This window comes from Oncorhynchus mykiss, chromosome 8 (genome assembly GCF_013265735.2).
Source record: "Oncorhynchus mykiss isolate Arlee chromosome 8, USDA_OmykA_1.1, whole genome shotgun sequence".
Classification (NCBI taxonomy): domain Eukaryota; kingdom Metazoa; phylum Chordata; class Actinopteri; order Salmoniformes; family Salmonidae; genus Oncorhynchus; species Oncorhynchus mykiss.
In genome coordinates this window covers 74,383,619-74,404,885 of record NC_048572.1, presented here as the reverse complement: position 1 = coordinate 74,404,885, position 21,267 = coordinate 74,383,619, and the positions used below count along the sequence as shown (strand labels likewise).

At 44.6% G+C, this 21,267-nt stretch overlaps 1 protein-coding gene across 1 annotated transcript; it reads left to right on the top strand.

Annotated features, from left to right (window-relative positions):
- The first annotated feature begins 1,098 nt into the window (after positions 1 to 1,098).
- Positions 1,099 to 8,526, top strand: nfatc4 (nuclear factor of activated T cells 4). Its single transcript, XM_036986215.1, has 13 exons — positions 1,099 to 1,672; positions 3,202 to 3,365; positions 4,420 to 4,929; positions 5,021 to 5,196; positions 5,316 to 5,478; positions 5,590 to 5,690; positions 5,799 to 5,900; positions 6,084 to 6,271; positions 6,613 to 6,753; positions 6,929 to 6,984; positions 7,072 to 7,198; positions 7,369 to 8,067; positions 8,227 to 8,526. Exons 1-13 carry the CDS (start codon positions 1,492 to 1,494, stop codon positions 8,283 to 8,285), a joined length of 2,667 nt encoding a protein of 888 aa, XP_036842110.1. The 5' UTR covers positions 1,099 to 1,491; the 3' UTR covers positions 8,286 to 8,526.
- The last annotated feature ends 12,741 nt before the right edge of the window (positions 8,527 to 21,267 follow it).

The following is a 21,267-nucleotide window of genomic DNA, read 5'->3' as shown; positions in this document are numbered from 1 at the left end:
GGATTTGACCCACATTAGCATCCTTTTCATTTGTAACACTCATATGCCTCCCAAATAAAACCCTACTGGTTATATAAACTCCAAAAAACGATTTTGATCTCTTGCCAAGACCTTATGAAGGCGAGATAATTCTACAATCCTATAGAATAAATCCCAATCCCCCACAATATAAACTATATTTTACCCTAAATAATGAGCAGTCTTTAGTCAATCTTGATTGCGCATAAACATTTACCAAATATAATCATCTTCATTTGGATAGAAGATACCCACATCTCCAAGAGTATGAAAGATAGAAAGTGAGAGAAAAAAGCATCCAGCTCCAGTATAACATGATGATTGTGAGAACTGGAGGAAGGGGTGAGAGAGAGGCAGGGGGGCGCAGGGGGGGGGGGGGGGGGGGGGGGGGGGGCTAGGGAAAGAGAGGGATTGAGGGAGGGAGAGAGCATGTTTATTTAAGTTTTTCGTCTCCCGTCTCAGACAGAGTACAGACTACAGAGGATAATGAGAAACAGATCTTGCAAGGGAGGGAGAGGGAGGGCGGGAGAGAGGGAGGGGGGGTGAGCCTGGGAGAGCAAGGGGAGTAACATGGGGGAGGGAAAAGAAAAGGGCTGAGATGGGTAATGGGAGTAGGAAAGGAGGATGACAAGACAGAGGGGGTAAATCATGTAAACACCACAGGAAACAGCCTGGCCTCCTTATGCTCTCTGAATGACAGCGAAGAATCATGGTCCTTTTTATGACAGAGAGCACAGGGACATACAGTGAGGCCACAGCAAGGAGGAACAGCCCACCAGCCAAACATCTGGCTCAAGAGGGTCACTTCATTACTTTTTTACACTCGAGTTGATACCTTTAAAAAGTTTAGTGTTTGAGGGAGGGAGCGAAAACAGAAAACTTCTGGAAATACAAGGATGTACTGTCAAACTGTCAGAGGAAATGTAGGCAATAATCTATAGGCTATAGCCTACTTAACATATTAGTTATGTTAAGAACTGGGAAAAAGTTTTTTTTTAAACGTAAACTAAGCACAGCATGTGAAAAGAAACATCCCGGCTCATGGACACAGGCAGGGGGAACAGGGGAGAGGGGAGGGTGAGAGGGTCTCATTGACTGACAAACGAAATGTCCAATTGAGATCGAGTAACTGTCCAAACTGGGCTGGGCAACTCACCCAAAGGCAATTAAGGGTAAAGGACGACAAAATATTTGATACACTTTTTTTTCTGGTCGGATAGAAGAAAGGATGGCGACAGAGCATTAGAATTAAAGACTGATAGATAGCCTGTGATGGAATAGATAGATACCGGTCCTATGGCTAACGGACTTCAAAGAACTCGATATATTTATTTAAATCTGTCTTCTCCAAAACTTCGAATGAACAGGACCAAGGAAATTATCATTATGAAATAACACAGCAGATCACACTATCTGTTCAACTGGGAGTTCTCTTCATCCGTTTCGCATACTTTTTTTTCGCTTGCTGTGGGGATGGGGGCTGCGCCGGGTTCTGGTTGGGAGGAGGGGGAGTTCGAGTTCAAGTTGGTTTTTGAGGAGGACCCGACGCGCCAACTCCGGGGCCCATCCCCGCTGTGCAACGCGGACCAGGAGCACACTATCGTGGGGGAGAGGACAGAGAGCGCCCTGTCGCTCCTAGAGTCGAGCAATACTGGTTAGAACCCTTTCTTGAATAGTGTGTGTGAATGTTTGTGAATGTGGGAGAGATTGACCGAGAGAGAGATTGACAGATAAGGAAATGAAGATTGAAGGCCGTTCAATGGTCCCCAATGTAGGCAACTCATCCACAACGTAGAGACATTCCTCTGTGTGTGGTGTATATAATGTGAATGATTTAGTTGACTTGTTCTAAGTACGTTTATCATTTATTTGTACAATTATTTGGCCTAATGTTCTCTCTCTCTCTACCCAGGTATAGATGAGTTATGTGTCTGATCAGGGCTCTCCAACCCTGTTCTTTGAGAGCTACCCTCCTGTAGGTTTTCACTCCAACCCCAGTTGTAACTAACCTGATTTGGTTGATCTACCAGCTAATTATTAGAACTAGACACGCTAGATTGGGGTTGGATTGAAAAACTACAGGACAGTAGTTCTCCAGGAACAGGGTTGGAGAGCCCCGGTCTGGATGTACTGTATGTGCACACGTGCTTATCTGTGTCTGGGGGATGTGTTCATGTGCATGGAGTTCTTGTGTTCTGTAGCCTACTATGTGTGCTGTGTGTGTGTGTGTGTGTGTGTGTGTGTGTGTGTGTGTGTGTGTGTGTGTGTGTGTGTGTGTGTGTGTGTGTGTGTGTGTGTGTGTGTGTGTGTGTGTGTGTAAGAGCAGAACTCAATGTGGTTTTAATCAGCTGTGCGTGTGAGTGGAGTTAACAGCTGCCATCTGGATGGAACCGCAATCTCTGTTTACTGAGCATGCACCACATACACACCTCCCTCCACTCTCCTCTCCTCTCCTCTCCTCTCCATCTACTATCCCTCTACTCTCTTTCTGTTCTCCCTCTCCTCTCCCTCCGTTCTGCCTCTCCTCTCCCTCCGTTCTCCCTCTACTCTCCCTCCGTTCTCCCTCTCCCTCTCCTCTCCTCTCCCTCTACTCTCCCTCTGCTCTCCATTTACTATCCCTCTACTCTCCCTCTGTTCTCCCTCTCCTCTCCCCCCGTTCTCCCTCTCCTCTCCCCCTCACTCCTTTCCCCTTTCAGCTTTTGATACACACCCCTCTCACCCACTAAAGCATTTATTTCCTGCCCACACTGGCATACAACACATATACCACACCCCAACCTAGGGATGTTACCACAGTGTATATTGTACCTTATAACTGATGCACTAGGCTGACCAATGATCCATACTGGAAAGTGATGCACACAGTGCTCTACAGTGAACCTAACTGTCCTGTACTGTCTATTGCACCACAGCAGGGAAATGTTTGATGTAAAAACACAAATATGGAACATTTACTTACCTATTTTATAAACAACCTTAAGCCCCCTCTACATTATTTCTGAAGCAATAGAGTTAGGGTATGTTTTTTATAGTTAGTGGACATAACTGGTTACTCTGAAACTTTAATGTATTCTAGATCTGTACCATCTCTTTACGGTGAACTCAATAGGCTAAAGCTTACCATGTCAACCTGTAACTGGGAGACTACTAACATCCCTCTCCAACATTTTTGTTTGGTCACAGAGAGCCACCTGGATACCACTCACGTAGGCCAGCCAATCGGCATCCCTACCCCAACGTATTCTTCAGCCAGTCAAAGGGCTGGGATGCATTCCCCGCCCCCCAGACGTGCCTTGGTGAGGGAGTTCAGTGGGACCTATGAGAGCCTTCCAGCGAGATCTGTACAGGTGAGCGAATCGGAGATGTCCAGTTACTCTCCTGGTCAGTGAGAGTGGGACAGTGACTCGTAAATGTATGTCATAAATGATGCTAAAAGCCATACAGTTCCCTACAGTATGGTTGCCTGACGACTCCAACAATTCTTCCGCTTCAGTCTGAGACTGTCATCATTGAAGTCATTTGTGGTGAAATTGAAGGGTGTTGTACAAAAGAAAGTCATCAGCGATTGGATCATCAGTAACCAATCAGAGTATAAAAGCCAATTACGAATGTTTATTTATTTTAGTGATATTTTAGTTTAATGATTTTGTGATATTCAATTACGATCTTGTCTTATCGCTGCAACTCCAAAACGGGCTCGGGAGAGGCGAAGGTTGAGTCATGCGTCCTCTGAAACATGACCTGCCAATCCGCGCTTCTTAACACCTGCCCTCTCAACCCGGAAGCCAGCTGCACCAATGTGTCGGAGGAAACACCGTTCACCTGACGACCGAATTCAGCCTGCAGGCGCCCGGCCCTCCACAAGGAGTCGCTAGAGTGCGATGAGCCAAGTAAAGCCCCCCCGGCCAAATCCTCCCCTAACCTGGACAACGCTGGGCCAATTGTGCGCCGCGCTATGGGACTCCTGGTCACGGCCGTTGTGACACTGCCTGGGATCGAACTCGGGTCTGTAGTGACGCAGTGCCATTGAGCGCTGCGCCCTCGGCAAATTTCCTAAATGCCACTTTACCCATGTATGTTCTGAATCTGGCCCAACCCATCGGTTTATGGGACCAATCAGAACGGTTAGAATGTGTTTGCATTCTAGAATTTTTGGGGGAGGTACTCAGATCCCCACTCATTGCGGAGAAGAAACTAACGGCCGTGGGGGTGGCGTAGCATTTCTCTATTGTTAATGTTCTAACTTATCTGTCTCTCTCTCTCTCTCTCCCATCTCTCTCTCTCTCTCTCTCTCCCATCTCTCTCTCCCATCTCTCTCCCATCTCTCTCCCATCTCTCTCTCCCATCTCTCTCTCTCTCTCCCATCTCTCTCTCTCTCTCTCTCTCCCATCTCTCTCCCAGGTGTCAGAGTCCCATGTGTTGGAGTGCCCTAGCATCCAGATCACCACTATCTCCCCAGAGGATGACACTGCCCCAGCAGGAAGTAACTTCTGGGACACAGGAGGTGGATGGGACAGGGAGCGCCTCTACCTTCCCCTAATGGACCCATTCTGCTACCGCGAAGGCAGCACCGGCGCTGGGTCCCTGAGCCCAAGCCCTGCCTCCAGCCCCTCCTCTCGCGGCTGGCTCAGTCCTGCGTCCAGCTGTGATTCACTGCTGGTGGAGGAGGAGGAGCTCAATGAGGTCACCTCCCATTTCTGCCTGTCACCCTCCTCCCGGCCCACCTCACCGGGGGGTAAGAAGCGCAGGAACTCCCCTCTGGCCTCCCCCTGCACGTCCCGCAGGAGCAGCTACTCTGAGGACCACTCCTGTACCCTGGAGGGAGAAGACTCCACCTCTCAGTCACAAGCTCACAACAGCAGCTTTGAGCTGAGCATTCCACAGAAAACTAGGAAGACGTCACTGGAGCAGGTAAGGTGGCTGGCTGGTGGTTCTTAGAACTTAGGTTCCATAGAGGTTTGTCTTGATGCTCAACCAGAAATCCATTGTTTGTGTCCTCCAGGTCTCCCCCAGGGATGTGGAGCAGGAGCAGGGTCCAGCCCATAGCTCCCACTGCCCACTGCCAGAGCCACTGCAGCAAAGGAGAGAGGTTGCATCCATGGGCATGGACTACCTGTCTGTGCCCCCTGCTCTGGGCTGGGGGAGGACCAGAGCCAGCGCCCACAGCCCTATGTTCAGGTTACACACTATGTTTATACAGTATCCCTCAACACTGTGTTGACTTGCCATTATTATTGTTTGGATGGCCAGGATAGCCCGCTCCGCCCACACATCTGACAGGTCCATTGTTCTTACAGATCCAATGCTCTACCGCCACTTGATTGGCCACTGCCAACTCAGTTTGACCAATATGAGTTGCGTATCGACGTGCAGCCCCGCCCACACCACCGAGCCCACTACGAGACAGAAGGAAGCAGAGGAGCCGTCAAGGCATCACCAGGGGGACATCCGGTTGTTACGGTATAATAAATAGATTAAATTAAAGAAAGCTTGATTTGTTTATGGCTTCAATCCCAGACTAACATATAGAGTATATATCTAAACAACAGCTCTCCTTTCTGTCTCTCCCAGCTGACTGGGTACACAGAGAGACAGCCCCTGTCTCTGCAGGTGTTTGTGGGAACAGCTGATGACAGGTCCATCCGGCCTCATCCTTTCTATCAGATACACAGGTAGGTTACCGTGCAACAATACACCAATCAATCTATGATAGTATGTGCTACATCAGTGTTTTGATGTGTTTTTGTTTTTATTGTTAAGATGCTTCTTTTGATCCTCAGGGTAACAGGTAAGATGGTGGGTACTGCCAGTCAGGAGAGTGTACAGGCTGGCACCAAAATACTGGACATCCCCCTCAACCCAGAGACCAACATGACTGCCCTGTGAGTATCTACCAGAGAGATAAAGCTCATAGATATCAACGGCTTTGTATGGGGGTAACTGAGTAGGCAGAAAGAATAGCTTTCCTGTATGTGTGTAAATACTAGGATGCACTTTTACATGCTATTTTGCACTGTGTGAGTGTCTGTCTGTGTGCTGAGTATAACAGCCTATCTCTGTTTCAGCATTGACTGCGCTGGCATTCTGAAGCTGAGGAACTCGGACATCGAGCTGAGGAAAGGAGAGACAGATGTAGGGAGGAAAAACACGCGTGTGCGCCTAGTGTTCCGTACCCACCTCCCCCTTGGCCTTCCCGTGGCCCCGCCTGGACGGATGCTGGCCCTGCAGGTTACCTCCGTGCCTATTGAGTGCTGTGAGTATGGCAGGTAGCCTAACGGTTAGAGCGTTGGGCCAGTAACTGAAGGGTTGCTGGTTTGAATACCTGAGTCAACAAGGTGAAAAATCAGTCGATGTCCCTTTGAGCAAGGCACCTAATCCTTATTTGTTCTAGGGGTGCTGTGGCTGACCCTGTAAAACAACACATTGTGACAATGCAAAACTTTTTTTGAATAGGTTTCTGAATATCCTAGTGAATCATCTGTATTCTGTCCTCTCTCTCTGTGTCTCGCTGTGTCTCGCTGTGTCTCTCTGTGTCTCTCTGTGTCTCTCTGTGTCTCGCTGTGTCTCGCTGTGTTTCTCTGTCTCTCTCCTCAGCCCAGCGCTCTGCTCAGGAGCTGCCAGTGGTGGAGTCAGTCAGTGTCATATCGTGCTCTGTGGAAGGAGGGGAGGAGCTACTGTTGGGTGGATCTAACTTCCTGCCCATGTCCAGAGTGCTTTTTATGGAAAGAGGGACAGGTAAGGGGTTCGGGATAGGGGAAGTTAGAAGTTAGGGAATGTAGGATTTTTAATGAAAATGAATCTTAGGTTCCCACAAAGATAGGATAACATAACATTTGTGTGTGCGTGTTCTTCTTTTCTTCAATGTGCACCATCCATGAAATTAGGTATAATTAATATCCATATTTACCAGATGGAAAGCTGCAGTGGGAAGAGGAGGCACATGTTGACCGTGACAACAGTAGTGAGGTAAATAGTATGTTTCTGGGTCTATTTGTGTTTCAGCGCACATGTATTAAAACTGTAATGTACATTGTTCATATTGTCATCCCACAGTGCTTGCTGTGTGTGCAAATTCCAGCCTATGGTGACCTGTCTGTGAACCGCCCAGTATCTGTGTGCCTTTATGTCTCCAACGGGAAGAGGAAAAGGAGCAGCACTCATTGTTTCAAGTACCTGCCGGGTGAGTCTCCCTTCACTTCATCCATCAGTCTCTCAGCTTAGACTGGAACTATCTTTGTTGTTTTTGGTTCATTTTGAACAATTTATCCTGATTTATCTACGAGGTTAGGGGCTTATTACCACTTATTTTCTCTCCCTTTCTCACTCTCACGCTCTCTCTCTCGCCCTCAGTCATGTTTAAAGAGGACGACCCTCTGCCCTCGCATCCCTCTGTCTTGCCCCTGGAGGGGGTGACACTCTGCTCCATGGGGGGGCCCAGCAGGGTGGACAGGGGTCTGCACCTGAGGAATGATCCCACGCCCAAGGAGAGAGGGCTAGCTTTGCACCTGCCCCCCTACCCTTCAGCCTACTCTCCCCCCTACCAAGGCCATGGCTACCAGGAGGAGTACTGCCACAAGCCTGAAGCTGTGGGTGACAGTAGAGGTTCTCTGTCAGAAAGACGCCCCAGCTTTGAGAACTTGGAGCTGGGCTTCACCGAGCTACTGCCTCCCCTGTACCCCAGAGTCTCCCAACCTCCCTCTCCCTCCACATGGCTGGACTCCCCATACCTGTCCTCCTCCCCCTCTCCCTCCCACTCCTCCTCTCTGAGTCCCTTCCCCGCAGGCAGCCCCATCTCCTCCTCCTCTCTTCCCCCCATGACTACCTCACCCTACCCCCACTACCCCTACCCTCAGGAGGTCTGCCCCTCGCCTCCTTCCAACTCCAGCCAGTATCAGGACTTCTACCCACCACCATACTCCCACAATGAGGTATGGGACCACCAGGGCAGGGGACCTCGGGAAAGGGAGGCTCAGGCTGGGTCTAAAATGCAGACGACCCCCCTGGAATTTGCCAGCTCATCATCTATTCACCACATTACATTAGAGGAAGGTGAGAAGTTTGCATGTACAGTACGAAGTTCTAATTGGTATTGATCTCCATTGTTACAATAATAACAATACATATAATATAACATGTTTGATGGATTGATATACAGCATAAATGAATGTCTAAACTTCTGACTGGCTGCTGTGTCTTTTTTGACTACAGTGAATGAGTTCATAGGAGAAGACATCAGATCGTTCCAGACGGACAGCCAACCAGGATGACAAGCTCAGTACTGTCCTGTCTGGTTCAGTTGTTATAGTATGAAGCGCTTTATTGCTACCCATATCACACCTTTTTCTATGCACTTGGTTTATGATGTATTGCTCAAATATGACAATACTGAATGGGGATTAAATGGTAAGGGCACAGTTGTAAGTATGATTACAGATACATTTTACCGTTTATATAAGGGAGACTAATGTTTTTAACCAGTTTTCAATATAAATTATACAAGTAAATGTGTGTTATTGGTCTGTTTGTGGATATGGTTTTGTGTGTGCTTGAATAGCCGATCTCTCTCCTCCTGAGGGTAACATCTATTATCACTGAAGATAAGTCAGTTTCATTAGGCCCATGTATGCATACAGCCTAAAGCTAGGCTAGAGTGGCTGAGTGAATGCAGTCTGGACTCTATGGAGGCTCATTGTGTCAGAGACGCTGTAGAAGGACAGATCTCCTGCCCTGTGATCCAGGTACACTCTTATCCTAGAGGACTCGGGGTCAGATAGTTTAGTCTTTATGTTGTTATGTAGGAAACTACATTCTTATTTGACGCAGAGTAAATTCCAGGACTTCTCATTATGAGGCCAAACTGGGCTTCTGGACCAAAGCCTGTCCTCCTGATGTCCTTGTATAAGACTGGTATGTAGGGCCTCTTCCCGCTCCACTCTACCTCCCAGTAACAGCAGCCTCTCTACACAGCACCTGGATACTGTGAAACCTCTCTGTGTGGTTGAGGCACGGTTTGGGCTCCTTCATTGTCACTTTCTGGTCTCTTTCAGTCAGGTGGAGATTGTAGAATGCTGTGTTTGGATCCAATGTGAGCTGACAGAAATCTATGGAGAGAGGAGAGGGAGGAAACAGAACAGAGGTACTTACGACATGTGATTAGTGTAGAATAGACCTTACATTTTGTGTAATAACATACATTTATACTTTCATTTTAGCTGTTTTTTTAGCAACAGTGTCTCCTGGTGACAGTGAAGAAAGACATGGATGCACAATTGAATGAAATAGATAATTGATTTTAGATATATTTGTGAAGTATTTCTCTGAGAGGGGCTCTGGGGTGTACATAATCTCCATTGTATTGACTGCAGATTGGGAAAGTTTTCAATTAATAACAACAAAGGGCTCAATCTGATTGGGTGGACCTGGCAGGGCCTGGCTCCCCAGGGGGCGGGCCTGTGTCAACCCAGGCCCACCCATGCCCACACCCCTGATCAACAAAGGGCTATCAACAATTATGCACCAATCCATTTTAGAGAAACGATTGAAGAGCAATATCATTTTTCCCCCAGTTTTATGAAATAGGTTATGTACCACTGCCAAGTTCTATTTATGTAGTGGTGTGGAATATCAGACATATCAGTGTCACACCTGCTCTTAAAATCTGAAGCCAATTCTCTTTCAGGATGTCTTCCTGTCTCTCTGTTAGTTCAGAGCGATAGAGTTTCAGGAGGGGCGTATAGAGACGGCCATATCTACAGAGGGAACAGTGAGAGGATACAAAATGATACAAATTAGAAATCCGTCAACATGCAATCATTGTGTTTAAAAAAACCTTTTTACATGTAATACTTGATAATACCTGGAGGAATGTGATCCTCTGTGTGTGAAAGGTGCTCCAGTTCAGTGTTTCTTCCTCAGCTCAGCTGCCTGCTCCAGTCTCTGTGTGAGTCCTTCAGGCTGACTCACTGCAGTCTTCTCCTGGGCTCTGATCAGCTCTCACACCTCACAGCACCTTCTCTCTATGGAGTGTATCAGCTCAGTAAAGATCCTCTCACTGTCCTCCATTGTTGCCTGTGCAGAGTGCTGGTGGGAGACGCAGAGAGTAACCTGCAGTAACCTGGAGACTGTGTACTCGTGCGCAACCATGGCAGCCAAAGACTCAAACCCAGAGGAAACTGTGGTAACCAGGATAAATGCGCAACCTGTGCGCTGCCTAATACCCACTCCTGGACCCAGCCATGAGAACCATGTGAGGCACACTGGGATCAGTTACATCCAAGCGATAAATCCTCAAAGTTATGTTGGGAAACCCAACTTGCTGCAGCACAGATATCACCAATCATCATGCACCTGAACAACGCCCAAGCAGCCACCACACCCCTAGTGGAGGGAGCATGTACACCAACCCTTGTCTTTTGCCGTCATGTTCCATTGAGATAGCCTCCGCAATCCAATGAGAAAGACACTGCTTAGAAAATCACCCTACCTTGAGCTGGATTAGCGAAACAGACCAAAAATTGGTCACGAACTGGGATATCCTTGGTCCTATCCATATACAGTGCCTTCAGAAAGTATTCAGACCCCTTGACTTTTCACATTTGTTACATTACAGCCTTATTCTAAAATGGATTAAATTCCTCTGCAATCTACACAGAATACCCCATAATGACAAAGTGAAAACAGGTTTTAACATAAGTATTCAGACCCTTTGCTATGAGACTTGAAATTGGTGCATCCTGTTTCCATTGATCATCCTTAGGATGTTTCTACAACTTGATTGGAGTCTGTGGTAAATTCAATTGATTGGACATGATTTGGAAAGGCAAACACCTGTCTATATAAGGTCCACAGATGACAGTGCATGTCAGAGCAAAAATAAAGCCATGAGGTCGAAGGAATTGTCGGTAGAGCTCAGAGACAGGCACCGATCTGGGGAAGGGTACCAAAAAAAGACTGCAGCATTGAAATTCCTCTGAGGAGATGGGAAAATCTTCCAGAAGGACTACCCATCTCTGCATCACTACACCAATCAGGCCTTTATGGTAGAGCGGCCGTATGGAAGCCAATCCTCAGTAAAAGGCACATGACAGCCTGCTTGGAGTTTGCCAAAAGGCACCAAAAGACTCAGACCATGAGAAACCAGATTCTCTGGTCCGATGAAACCAAGATTGAACTCTTTGGCCTGAAGGCCAAGTGTCTGGAGGAAACCAGACACCATCCGTACGGAGAAGCATGGTGGTGGCAGCATCATGCTGTGGGGATGTTTTTCAGCAGCAGGGTCTGGGAGACTAGTCAAGATCGAGGCAAAGATGAACAGATCAAAGTACAGAGAGATCCTTGATGAAAACCTGCTCTAGAGCGCTCAGGACCTCAGACTGGGGCGAAGGTTCACCTTCCAACAGGGCAGTCTTGTAGGAAAGGACCTTCAGGTCCACAGACTCCAATGGTTCAAATAGAGGCTTCCCTCCATGGAAGGTGCCAAAGGCTTAGAAACTGGCCTGAGCCGGCGCACGCCTTTCAGGAACCGCACCACCAGAGTACGAGACCCCGGGGTAGGGCTGTCAATCCTAAACTTGCGGACCTTGAGGTGCTTATTTAAAACACGCAAGTCCAGGATGGGACACAACTTTCCATCGCTCTTGGGAACTAAGAAGTACCGGCTGCACCAACCGCTCTATACTTCTGACACTGGAACCACCCGAATAGCCTGCTTTTGAAGACGACAGGTGCTAGGACCGCCACGAAAGGAGGAGGACGCACAGCAAACGGCAGGTGGTACCCCTTAGTCACTGTCCAGGTGGTACCCCTTAGTCACCCATGGTGAAACTGCATATGCCCGCCACTGGACGGAACATGCTCCCAGTCTCCCATACATTATGTCCTTAAGGGGCAGAGCGCCACCCTGAGGACTGGGATATTCAATTTATTTGTCATAATTTTTAAAAGTTTTTTAGGGAAGGATCTGTGTTTATTATGTCCACACCTGGACGATACCTCACTCTCGATACCCCTGAACACTGAGGAAGCTTGGGTAGAAACAATGTGCTTACGTGGTACAGCCATTCTGATACCCAGACCACACCGGATTCGGGAACTTCGGAAACCAGTAAGTTGCCCCCATTGACCGAGCCACTTGGGAGCACTGTTGCTACAGTAAATTCTTGGGGAGGTGGGCCCCGAGAACATAACTCTTCCCTCGGCCTGCAGCTAGGGTCATGAGATCTGCTCTTTCCCCGTGCTGTGGAAGAACCAGTTTGTACCTCCTCGAAACGGGCCTGTAAGGACTCCATAGCTGAGCCAAACAACCTTGTTGACGAAACCGACTCATCCAAATACATCTGCCTGTTCCTCTCAGGAACTGCAACCAGCTGATCTGCTGATAAACGGCATTGTTTATTCAGAAGCACCGTGCTAGGAATAGCCCCATTGTTAGACTCTGGAACTAAGTAACTCACCAGCTTTCCATCAATTGGCGATGTGCAAACGATCCTCGCCTCCTCCATACCCCCTACATTCATGAACTCCCCATAACCTGGTAGCACCAGCCTGGCTGAATGAGGGGAATCTGAGGTTGCCTTTAGGTCATGAGAGAAATATTTAAACAGGGGTAAGCAATGCTTCACCGCTGCATGGACAGGAAGTAAATACCTTCCCCCAACCTGGGGGAGAAGATGTACAATCCACCCCCAGATGGTTTCCGCCCTACGACACAGCTCCATCAAAGGCGCATTAACAACCAATGGTCACTCTCCCCCACTGAATCCAAAGCTGGGCTTTAGGCTGCCCCGGACTGATGTAATCCTATTCACACTGGATGGAGCCTCACTTGCCTGTGATGACACCCCTATCAACTCCGACCACCGCTGCTGCTCTCTCCTGACCTCCGACAACCCCATTCTTGAGGTTGCTTAACCCGAAGACCCTTCGCCAGCAGCCCCAATCTTTTCCACAAAGTCAGCCCGACACCCAATGGAAGTTGAGCCCAGCCGAAAACAATGGTCACACAAACTGGTCTGAGCCAAAGCCTCCTGTGTGTGTTTCCACCCCAGACAGCACTCATGAGTATCTTTACATGCCTTAGTGCCCTCAAACTCAACTCTGGACCTTGAAGCCAGTTCAACTGCATTTTTTCATTGTTCCCCTCTAATCAGGGACTGATATAGACATGGGACACCAGGTGTGTTATCAGGTAAAACAGAAAACCAGCAGGCTCTGGGCCTCGTAGGGTAAGAGTTGAGTACCCTTGTCCTAGGGCATAGTCGGAGGTCCAAACTCTGCTGGTTAGCCTTTTTGAACTTACTCTTACGACTGGCCGTCTTACTCAAGCAAGGAAGCACTGGTTACACAAGCAGAGCAAAAAGTAGTTCAATTTTAGCAAACACAAAAAACGATACCAAGACCCAAAACTCACAACATCTAGGGGGACAAGTACCCTCTCCCCACTAACAAACACCTAAGTACAAATGTTGAAAAGTTAGCAAATTGCGTGACACGTTCTTCCTTCAGGCGAGGTGAAGAGCAAAGAATTTAGGGAATGGATGCCTAGCCTGCCCTCGAAGACCCACTTCCTGGGCATAATACTGGGGCTTCGAGGGCGGGCTAGGCATCCATTTGCCCATTGGGCGTGATTTCAGTTTTCTTCAGGTGAATATGATTGGTCGTTGATTCCCCATAGTATTTTATACCGAGTGACCGACTGAAAGGGAACTAGACATTTCATGTCAGCTTTCCAGGCATTGTTTGAAAATATACATTTCCACATATTTATTGAAAATAATGATTTGATTGTTGTCTTGTGAATTTCCCAAAAACACTGCAGTCATTTGTCTCCCTCTATTGATAGCTTTAGTGTTACAGACAGGCATAAACGTGTATGTTTGATGCATTATTCTCCAGTCTCCAAATTAAGACCATGCATTTGATGACAATATTTCCTTTTGCACACAAAAAGAACACACCCTTTAAAAAATACAGCACTTCCCTGTCTCCCTGTCATAACCAATGGGCCCTATATGGGGTGTGTGAATGCTATGACAAGCCCCGTCTGTCTGTCTGTGTCTGTCTGTGTCTGTCTGTGTCTGTCTGTCTCTGTCTGTCTCTGTCTGTCTCTGTCTGTCTCTGTCTGTCTCTGTCTCTGTCTGTCTCTGTCTGTCTCTGTCTGTCTCTGTCTGTCTCTGTCTGTCTCTGTCTGTCTCTGTCTGTCTCTGTCTGTGCTGAAGCTGAGACGGTAGCATGGCTCCTGTGTTCATCCATCACACAAAGCATACAGACAAACTGCTGATCAGTACGACAGTAGATGAGAGCAGATATTATCCTGTAGTTGCCTGGTGGCGTCAACCAGTGAATGCTTCTTTAGAGAGGGTGATTCCAAATGGCGCTGAAGGTGAGTCTCACAAAATACAGCCAGACACACCAGACAAGACTTCAGGCCCAGCATAGCAGCAGCATCTTCAGGCCCAGCATAGCTTTGAACAGGAGGAGGAGTTTGGACTCCTAAGACCTTAACTTTCCTAACCATCTCTGCCAAAATGGTATTCCTTTCCAGTTCTGGTCTTTTGGAAAAGGGAGTTTCGCGCTGCACTGAGGGCAGCTGTATTCTCCTCAGCTTTGTTCAGCCTGGTCCCAGCAGCCTTCAATATAGACCACCCAGCTAATATCTCTAGGGGTAACGTTACCCGTAATGTTTGAATGTCCAGTTTTTCGTTATTCTCTCAATGTTAGCAATGACTTTTTGTTGCATGTTTTGGTATTAAAGTTAGAACATTCCCTTAAAGTCAAACATAACTTATCTAGAACATAGTTACAATGTTCTCAGAATATACAACAATAATGTTCTAGACACGTTCTGTCCAGTTTTCTGAGGATTGGAGAATATTTAATAATTTTCACATCAAACATACACAGAACTTTGGTTGCCAAGTTCTCAGAATGTAAGATATTAAAGTCCTAGACATGTTTCATGGGTACGTTGCAAGAGCATTTCTGTGTATCAGTTGTCAGGATGTCGCCTGAATGTCCAAAGAGACCCCCCCCCCCCCCAAAAAAAGAAAAAATAAATTAAATTACACATTACGCCTTGTTACTGTTGCCATGCCCATAATTGGTGAAACACTGAACCACCCACAGCTCCATTTGTCTGTTGGCAAGATTAGGCATAATCACACAGTGATTTTTACATACAGCGTTCTCAACTTACGTATTTGACTCACTTTGATATAAATGATTATGTTGTGCATGTTCATTTAAACAGTAATAATGATTCAATGTGTCCTCATCTGGGATTTGAAAACAACACCTCTTCGTTCACAACATTCAGATCTCCCTCCTACGCCACCATGTCTGTTAGTTATCAGTTAATAGGACTGTTCTCTCATCAATCATTTGATTTACTTATTTCAACAATATAATTAAGGGCTGTTGGTGGGACATATTAACCTGTTTTAATAATACTCCTGAATCACTATGATTAATACAAGTTTTTCTTGAGTGTACTTTTATTGGGCCTGTATAGTTGGGCCCTGTCCAGAAGATACCCTACCCCCTACTTCCTAGGCGGCACTTGTGTAGATCTGAAACAACTTGATAGGTATAAGCAATAGGGTGAATGCACTTTAAATTAAATCTCAGCTCTGTTAAAACACATAGTGATATCCCTTATTGGTACAGTGGTTAGGGTGTTTGTCATTGGTGCTGGTGGGCTCAGTTAGAGACCCACTTAGGGACTCATCGTATTCTTAGCATTATATGTTAAAGTCATTATTTGGCAACAGTTACAACAAACCTATCTGATCTAATTAAAATTTGTTTCTCATTGAAAGATGGGAATTGATAGAATTCTAGATAACTGAGAATCTCAAAGATAACATTTTTGAAATCCACACCACATACAGTATACCATGTAGAACAAACATGTCTTTGATATGTTTTCACTTCAGCTCTCGTCATTGCATTTATATCTTTAACATTCCTAATTTGTAACTGAAGCATGGCCCAGGTGGTATTTCTATTTTATTTAACCATTATTTTAACATGTAAGTTGACTGAGAACACATTCTAATTTATAGCAACGGCCTGGGGAATAGTTACAGGGGAAAGGAGGAGGGATGAATGAGCCAATTGGAGGCTGGTAGTGTTGCTGGTAGTGTTGCTTCTGATAGAAACATACCCAGAACATGGTTTCCATATTCTCAGAATATCATAACTTTGCAGTAGCATGTCTGTACTTTCTCACACTTGCCATTTAAGCAATGATGATGTCAGTTATACCAAAACAATACACAATACATAGGTCCATCTCCAAGTTTTTATGTGAAAAAATAGACAAATTGCAAAGAATTCACTTGGGACCAATATTGGGGGTAATATATTACTTAGTTACTAATACTTAGTTGTATTACTTTTATGAGTAACAGAGTACTAGGACAAGTTACTGTATTTAAAAATGGTAATATTATTAAAGTTACTTTTTCAAGTAAACCGTATATTACGTTCAGAAACATCTCTCTACCGGCATGTTATATAATTTTTTTAAGGTCTTGTCTCATGCTAACGGAATTCATGCTGTAGGCTATCTTAAAGCCGGAAATCTAAGAAAGATGTCAACTGTGTTGTGTCCACACTTAAATTTTTCCTTGTGGAAGTGCTCCCATTATTTGTGAGTTAATTGAGGAGAAAGAGATCAACATTTTAGACAAACTGCAAAGGCAGCATTGATCTCTTCATCTAGAAACACCACATCATACCTGAAAAGCATCTGTTTCTCAGAGGCACAAAGCTGGTAGCCAAAGTTCCAGAAACCTATGAAAGAGGAGAAATCTTTCGACATTATGGTAATGAACAAAGATGCATAAATCATATTTCCAAGTGTTCTTGGAAAAAACTACATTTCCACATAAACAATAGAAATGTCTGATAAAGGCTATTCCAAACTGCAATGATGACATTAACATATATTAATACGATTTTGAGAGCACCAATGACAAACACCCTAACTAATCTCCCAATAAAGGATATCTCTAAAGAATACAGAGGTAAAGTTAGTTTTATATTCACACATTCGTACATTCAACAGACATTCAACAGACATTCAACAGACATTCGCCATTTCTTAATCTTTAAATACAATTTGAGATTTTATGTATTTCTATCAAATCAAAACTGGAATTTCTACTCAAAGCAAAGGCTGTAAAAGTATACTAGTATACTAGACATTTATAGAACAAATCATACCTAGTTTGATGATTATGTCATAATCAGAGAAAATGTTGTTGATTTTTACCACTTTAAATGGCATTTTATAGAAGTTATGTATTTCTATCAAGTCAAAACTGGAATTTTTCCTCAAAATAAAGGTTGTAAAGTATGCTAGACATTTATAAAATAAATCATAATTAGTTTGATGATTCTGTGACAAACGGTGAATTTAGTTATTTATTTTTACATTTTGAAATGGCTTTTGGCGAATGTCTGTTGAATGTCCGAATGTGTGGATATATAACCAACTTTACCTCGGTCTAAGGAATGTGCTTAGAGATATCCCTTATTGTTAGGACGTTTTTCATTAGTGCTCTCACATTCTTAACAATATATGTTCATGTCGTTATTGCCATTTTGAATAGCATTTATCAGACATTTTGATTGTAATATGGACATTTCGTTACAACACTTAAAAAAATATCATTAATGCGTCTTTGTTATTATTGCCCCTTGACTTCTTCCACATTTTGTTGTGTTACAGCCTGAATTTGAAATTGATTCAATTTAGATCAAATTCATAAGAAATTAAAAGCAGAAATATCTTCAGTCAATAAGTAGTCAACCCCTTTGTTATGACAAGCCTAAATAAATTCAGGAGTAAAAATGTGCTTAACGACTCACATAAGTTGCATGGACTCACTATGTGTGCAATAACAGTGTTTAAAATAATTTTTGAATGACTACCTCATCTCTGTACCTCACACGTATCTGTAAGGTCCCTCAGTCGGACAGTGAATTTCAAACACAGATATAACCACAAAGAAAAGGGAGGTTTTCCAATGCCTCGCAAAGAAGGGCACCTATTGGTAGATGGGTAAAAAAAATTAAGCAGACATTGAATATCCATTTGAGCATGGTGAAATGATTAATTATACTTTGGATGGTGTATCAATACACCTAGTCACTACAAAGATACAGGCGTTGTTCCTAACTTGAGCAAGGAAACCGCTCAAGGATTTCACCATGAGGCCAAAGGTTACTTTAAAAAAGTACAGTCACATAGTTTAATGTCTGTGATAAGAGAAAACTGAGGATGAAGCAACAACATTGTAGTTACACCACAACTGACAAATTGAAAAGAAGGAAGCCTGAACAGAATACAAAATATCTCAAAACATGCATCCTGTTTGCATCAAGGTACTTCAGCAACACTACAAGTGTTATGTTTGGGGTAAATCCAATACAACACATTACTGAGTACCACTCTACATGCATTTTCAAGCATTGTGGTGACTGCATCATGATATGGGTAAGCTTGTAAAAGTTTTTCAGGATAAAAAAGAAATGAAAGGGAGCTAAGCACAGGCAAAATCCTAGAGGAAAACCTGGTTCAGTCTGCTTTCCACCAGACACTGGGAGATGAATTCACCTTTCAGCAGAACAATAACCTAAAACACAAGGCAAAATCTACACTGACGTTGCTTACCAAGAAGAAAATGTTCTTAAATTACAGTTTTGACTTAAATCTACTTGAAAATCTATGGCATGAGCTGAAAATGGTTGTCTAGCAATGATCAACAACCAATTTGACAGAGCTTGAATAATTTTGAAAAGAATAATGGGCAACTATTGCCCAATCCAGGTGTGGAAAGCTCTTAGATTCCCAGCTAAACTCAGCAAAAAAAGAAACGTCCCTTTTTCAGGACCCTGTCTTTCAATGATAATTCGTAAAAATCCAAATAACTTCACAGATCTTCATTGTAAAGGGTTTAAACACCGTTTCCTATGCTTGTTCAATGAACCATAAGCAATTAATGAACATTCACCTGTGGAATGGTCGTTAAGACACTAACAGCTTACAGACAGTAGACAATTAAAGTCAAAGTTATGAAAACTTAGGACACTAAAGAGGCATTTCTACTGACTCTGAAAAACACCAAAAGAAAGATGCCCAGGGTCCCTACTCATCTGTGTGAACGTGCCTCAGGCATGCTGCAAGGAGGCATGAGGACTGCAGATGTCGCCAGGGCAATAAATTGCTATGTCTGTACTGTGAGATGCCTAAGACAGCGCTACAGGGAGACAGGACGGACAGCTGATCATCCTCACAGTGGCAGAGCACGTATAACAACACCTGCACAGGATTGGTACATCCGAACATCACACTTGCGGGACAGGTACAGCATGGCAACAACGACTGTCCGAGTTAAACCAGGAACGCACAATCCCTCCATCAGTGCTCAGACTGTCCGCAGTAGGCTGAGAGAGGCTGGACTGAGGGCTTGTAGGCCTGTTGTAAGGCAGGTCCTCACCAGACATCACCGGCAACTATGGGCACAAACCCACCGTCACTGGACCAGAGAGGACTGGCAAAAGTGCTCTTCTCTGAGGTGGAGGGTCCGTCATGGGCTGGGACGGTGTGTCACAGTATCATCGGACTGAGGTTGTTGTCATTGCAGGCAATCTCAACGCTGTGCGTTACAGGGAAGACATCCTCCTCCCTCATGTGGCTCATCCTGACATGACCCTCCAGCATGACAATGCCACCAGCCATACTGCTCGTTCTGTCCGTAATTTCCTGCAAGACAGGAATGTCAGTGTTCTGCCATGGCCAGCGAAGAGCCCGGATCTCAATCCCATTGAGCACATCTGGGACCTGGTGGATCAGAGGGTGAGGGCTAGAGCCATGCCCCCAGAAATGTCTGGGAACTTGCAGGTGCCTTTGTGGAAGAGTGGGGTAACATCTCACAGCAAGAACTGGCATATCTGGTGCAGTCCATGAGGAGGAGATGCACTGCAATGCTTAATGCAGCTGGTGGCCACACCAGATATTGACTGTTATTTTTTATTTTGACCCCCCCTTTGTTCTGGGACACATTATTCAATTTTAGTTAGTCACATGTCTGTGGAACTTGTTCAGTTTATGTTTATGTTCTTTTTTTGCAGAGTTTATAATCGCTGCCAGTGGTGGTTCTATAAAGTATTGACTCAGGGGTGTGAATTCTTACATACATTAGATATTTCTGTATTTCATTTTCAATACGTTTGCAAACATTTCTAAAAACATGTTTTTTGACTTTGTCATTAGGGGGTTTTGTGTGAAGATGGGTGAGAAAAAAGTATATTTAATCATTTTGAATTCAGGCTGCAACAACAAAATGAATGAAAACTTTCTCAAGGCATTGTAGGCCCTGTCCAGAAGAAACCCTAACCCCTCCTCCCTGAGCAGTACTTGGGTAGATCTGAAACAACTTGATAGGTGTAAGCAATAGGATGAAAGCACTTTAAATTAAATCTCAGCTCTGTTAAAAGTACACTCAAGAAAATATGTATTGATCATAGTGATTGAGTATTATTAAAACAGGTTAATATGCCCCACAAACATTAGATAACTACAGATGTAGGATGTTAATTTGAGCCAGAGTGCTACAGCGGGAAAATAATCCTGCAGCTACAGGTAGTGAGAATTATTATGTGAATTATAATTAATGGATATTTTTTGTAGGGGTTGACACATTTTACATTTGGGCTAATCAAGTCTGATATTTTTTTGTTAAAATTACAAACTTCAGAAGCCTTTTTAAACCTTGAGTACATAACAAGTTTGCATTTCCTTCTGTGGAGGAAAATTCACATCAACCAAAGAGTGATCAAATAAAGATCCATCTGTATACAGAAAGCACTTTAATTGCTGAAATAAGTCAATGAAATCAATGATGAGCGAATAGTCAGATGAACTGATACCTGACATGGACATGGTGGTGTTGAGATCGGAGTACTGTGAACTAAGAGGATGTGAGTTCAAATCCCAGGTGAGTACATGTTTAATAATAATTCATGTATGAATGAACCTGCACAATGTAATCATGTATGCCAAATATGTAAGTTAAAAGCACTGTGTGTGAATATCCTTACCAACAGAAAAAAAGTTATCAATGGTTCACTAATCAGGGCCTTGATTGGCTCAGCAACAGTGATGTGTATAGCTGTTTTGGGCAGACACATACATGTTCATGAAACGTGTCTAGAACATTAATATCTTACGTTCTAAGAACA

Bases quoted from the DNA above. Each gene is read 5' to 3' on its own strand.
- nfatc4 (XM_036986215.1), top strand. From the start codon at position 1,492: ATGGGGGCTGCGCCGGGTTCTGGTTGGGAGGAGGGGGAGTTCGAGTTC. The intron at 5,901-6,083 runs GTGAGTATCTAC...TCTCTGTTTCAG, and splicing joins GAGACCAACATGACTGCCCT to CATTGACTGCGCTGGCATTC. The intron at 6,272-6,612 runs GTGAGTATGGCA...CTCTCTCCTCAG, and splicing joins CTCCGTGCCTATTGAGTGCT to CCCAGCGCTCTGCTCAGGAG.